Here is a 4,772-nt window from a genome sequence, read left to right on the forward strand (position 1 = left end):
CTCTGTTTTTACAAAAAGCGACCAACCTTGGTCGCTATTTTTGGTACCAAATATGTGTTGACTATATATATATATATATATATATATATATATATATATATATATATATATATATATATATATATATATATATATATAAGCTATATTCGATACAGTATTACCTAATACATTTATACTCAGTGCATAGTATAGCGTAAGTATATATATATTATATATATATATATAAGCTATATTCGATACAGTATTACCTAATACACTTATACTCAGTGCATATTATAGCGTAAGTATATATATTATATATATATAAGCTATATTCGATACAGTATTACCTAATACACTTATACTCAGTGCATAGTAAAGCGTAAGTATATATATTATATATATAAGCTATATTCGATACAGTATTACCTACTACACTTATACTCAGTGCATAGTATAGCGTAAGTATATATATATATATATATATATATATATATATACGCCATATTCGATATAGTATTACCTAATACACATATACGCGTAAGTATATATATATAAGCTGTATTCGATACGGTAATACCTAATACACTAATACTTAGTGCATAATATAGCGTAAGTACATATATTATATATATATATATATAAATATATATATATAAGCTGTATTCGATACTGTATTACCTAATACACTTATACTTAGTGCATAGTATAGCGTAATTACATATATTATATATATATATATATAAGCTGTATTAGATACGGTATTACCTCATACACTTATATATACTTAGTGCATAGTATAGCGTAAGTACATATATTATATATATATATAAGCTATATTTGATACAATATTACCTAATACACTTATACTCAGTGCATAGTAAAGCGTAAGTATATATATTATATATATATATATATAAGCTATATTCGATACAGTATTACCTACTACACTTATACTCAGTGCATAGTAAAGCGTAAGTATATATATTATATATATATACGCCATATTCGATATAGTATTACCTAATACACTTATACGCGTAAGTATATTATATATATATATATATATATATATATATAAGCTGTATTCGATACTGTATTACCTAATACACTAATACTTAGTGCATAATATAGCGTAAGTACATATTATATATATATATATATATATATATATATATATATATATATATATATATATTAGATACGGTATTACCTCATACACTTATATATACTTAGTGCATAGTATAGCGTAAGTACATATATTATATATATATATATATATAAGCTGTATTCGATACGGTATTACCTCGTACACTTATACTTAGTGCATAGTATAGCGTAAGTACATATATTATATATATATAAGCTGTATTCGATACGGTAATACCTAATACACTTATACTTAATGCATAGTATAGCGTAAGTACATATATATTATATATATATAAGCTGTATTCGATACGGTATTACCTCATACACTTATACTTAGTGCATAGTATAGCGTAAGTACATATATATTATATATATATAAGCTGTATTCAATACGGTAATGCCTCATACACTTATACTTAGTGCATAGTATAGCGTAAGTACATATATTATATATATATAAGCTGTATTCGATACGGTAATATCTAATACACTAATACTTAGTGCATAATATAGCGTAAGTACATATTATGTATATATATAAGCTATATTCGATACGGTATTACCTCATACACTTATACTTAGTGCATAGTATAGCGTAAGTACATATATTGTATATATAGACACACACGCCCGCTTCGTAGTACTATTCATCCCTTGTATTACAAAAGTATTAACGACTTACATTTATATTATTTACATAGTAAATACAAAAGTGATTTTTAATTTTGACCATTGTTGACCAGAATAGTGACCAATTATGGTCGCTATTTATTCATGAATTTAGTTTAGCGACCAAAGTTGGTCGCTAAATTTAAATCAGATTTAATTATATTTCATATAATAATTAAATTAATAATATAATTATTAAAATTGAATAACTGGGACCCAGTTAAGCGACCAAAATTGGTCGCTACCTTTCTTGCCTTTATGTAGCGACCAACGTTGGTCGCCAATTTTATATTATATATATTTATATTTTATAGTTTTTTCAAAATAATAATATAATTATTAAAATTTTGTAAGCGGATCCCACTTTAGTGACCAATATTGGTCGCTAATCTCAGTAAACGTTTGACCAAGTAAGTCTAACCAATCCAGTCAACATTTTGACTGCTTTAGCGACCAACCTTGGTCGCTATTTGGTTTCCACAATTTATTTTATTATTTTTGCTAGTTTAGCGACCAACTTTGGTCGCTTTTTCCCATAGACTAAATTTGGTCGCTATTTTTTGGTCGCTTTTTACAGGAATTCTAGTAGTGACTTTTTTTCTTCTTCTTTGTTTATATCAATATGTATATTAAAATTTTATTTTCATTCTTTCTATATAAATAATATTATTCTTTGTATATCAATAATATAAAATTATATGTATAGTTATTGCTGCATTTATATCAATGTATATCACAATAAAAATATTGTATTATTTGTATATCACAGTGTATAGCACATCGGACATGTGTATATCAAAATTGTAACCAGTGTATATCTCTATGTACATCAATGATATCTCATGTATATTATGTGTATATCCTTGAAGTTTTGTGTTATATATACGATATACAATGCGATATATACGGGCGTCCATAAAAAATTATATTGTATACACGATATACAAACTGGTATACACAGACGTCCTTAAAAACTTATGGGTAATATACACTAATGTACACGATATACAACGTGATATACACATATCATAGTTGGATTTTTAGGTCTGATTTTTTTACCTAAAATCAGTCTAAATCACTTCTAATCTTGCTCAAATTTTGTATATAGCCTTGTTTAGGTATTTTCAACCAATTTCAATCACACTCACTCATTCAATCTAACAAAATAAAAGAGAAGAAAAATAAAGATGAAATATATTTTTTTCTCGCTTAGTTTTTGCTTCTGATTTTTTCGGATGTGAGATCAACGTTACCTTTTCATCCCACTGATTTTTTTTTTGCATAATTTGCAAGAATTTTTGCTAAACTATGAGAGCAAAAGAGAAGAGATAGAATAAGAAATACAAGGAGAGAAAGGGGGAGGGAAGCCACAATAAACGTGTAGTTTTTTTTGAGAGAGAATATAAAAGAGAGTAGTTTTTTTAAGATTTGGCTATATAATGCCAATTGTTTGGGGCTATCTTTGCCAAACCTAATATAAGGCTAAAAAATTGCCAATTTATGTTATGTGTTGTTATAGGTTGCCAATTTTTCACAAAGATACCAATGTAGCGGATTTTATGCTTATAAATACTTTTTGTTGAAAAATAAATATAAATAAGATTAATTGAAAACAAACTAAAAAGAGAATGTTCAACTTGTTGAGAGATTATTGTACAATACACAATTTCCAAATCGAATCAAAAAATTAATGTTGAAATTTCAAAGTAATATTAAAATGTCTGTCTGTTTTCCTTTATTTTTAATGGCAATTATTTCACACGAGTGTCTTGCACGTCGACGTTTTTGGGTCCCACATAGCAGGAAGCAGATATTTACGCCCATTCACTCCAGGCGCATTATAGCTAGCACCGGTCTTTTTATCCAGCAAAACCATACCCGGAAATCCAGGAAAAGCACCCGACCCGAAAATCCCCGTGCAAGCAGACACAGCTTCTAAAGGCGCGTTAGCTGGACCCTGAAAATACCCGCCATCAAACGGATTCGTAACGGTCCCCGCCAAAACAGTCGCTAAACAGATTACCATTCCGTCAACTCCGATGTCTCCGTTCGGTGAACCTAACGGCATAGTCTGTGGCCCCACAATCGGCTTTTGAAATGGCCACGCGCACTGACCCGGACATTGACTCGCGGAGTTACCTACCCAAGCATACGCAAATTTACTCCCTATTTTCTTAACATGAGTTGACCCGTGCATGCCACACCTATTCATGCAGAAGTCTTCCACCGCCACATCTGCCGCCGTCAACACGACGGCGATTGAGTTGGCTTGAGTTATCTTAGATGCCAAAATTTCAAGTTCATGGTCTTTTAACAATTTTCCAACGGAGTATTTTTCGTCGAATATCTGTTTTCCTAGTGTAATAACGGATGGGCCACCCTTGTATGCTTCGGTGGTGCGCCACCATGATGCGGCGGAAGGAGGTGGTTGGATTTTCTTTCTCAACCGGCGATAATAACCCCCCATACCAAGAAAGCTGCAAATCTCTGTGGCTGAGGATGGTCTGGGCCAACTCTGAACCGCCTCTATCTTCTTCGGATCAACCTGAATACCCTCGCTGGACACCACGTGCCCCAAGAAAGCCACTGAACTGAGCCAAAACTCACACTTGGAGAATTTTGCATAAAGCTTCTCCTCCCTCAATCTCTACAACACAACTCTCAAATGCTCCGCGTGTTCCTCCTGACTATGCAAATACACCAGAATATCATCAATGAATACTATGTCAAATGAGTCGAGATAAGGCCGGAACATGTTGTTCATCAAATGCATGAACGCTGTTGGGGCATTGGTCAGTCCAAAAGACATCACCAAGAACTCATAATGAACATATCGGGTCCTGAAAGCCGTCTTAAGAATATCCGATTCCCTGATCTTCAATTGGTGATAACCTGAACGGAGATCAATCTTGGAGAACACTCTCGCTCCTTGAAGCTGGTCGAATAAATCATCAATGCAAGGCAAATGATAC

At 31.5% G+C, this 4,772-nt stretch overlaps 1 protein-coding gene across 1 annotated transcript; it reads right to left on the reverse strand.

The window, feature by feature from the left end:
- Positions 1–3,556: 3,556 nt before the first annotated feature.
- LOC107759152 (protein EXORDIUM-like 2) lies at positions 3,557–4,267 on the reverse strand. The gene has a single exon (XM_016577025.2). The coding sequence runs from the start codon at positions 4,265–4,267 to the stop codon at positions 3,557–3,559; it is 711 nt and encodes a 236-aa protein (XP_016432511.2).
- Positions 4,268–4,772: the final 505 nt, after the last annotated feature.

The sequence above is a fragment of the Nicotiana tabacum genome, chromosome 16 (assembly GCF_000715075.1).
Source record: "Nicotiana tabacum cultivar K326 chromosome 16, ASM71507v2, whole genome shotgun sequence".
Classification (NCBI taxonomy): domain Eukaryota; kingdom Viridiplantae; phylum Streptophyta; class Magnoliopsida; order Solanales; family Solanaceae; genus Nicotiana; species Nicotiana tabacum.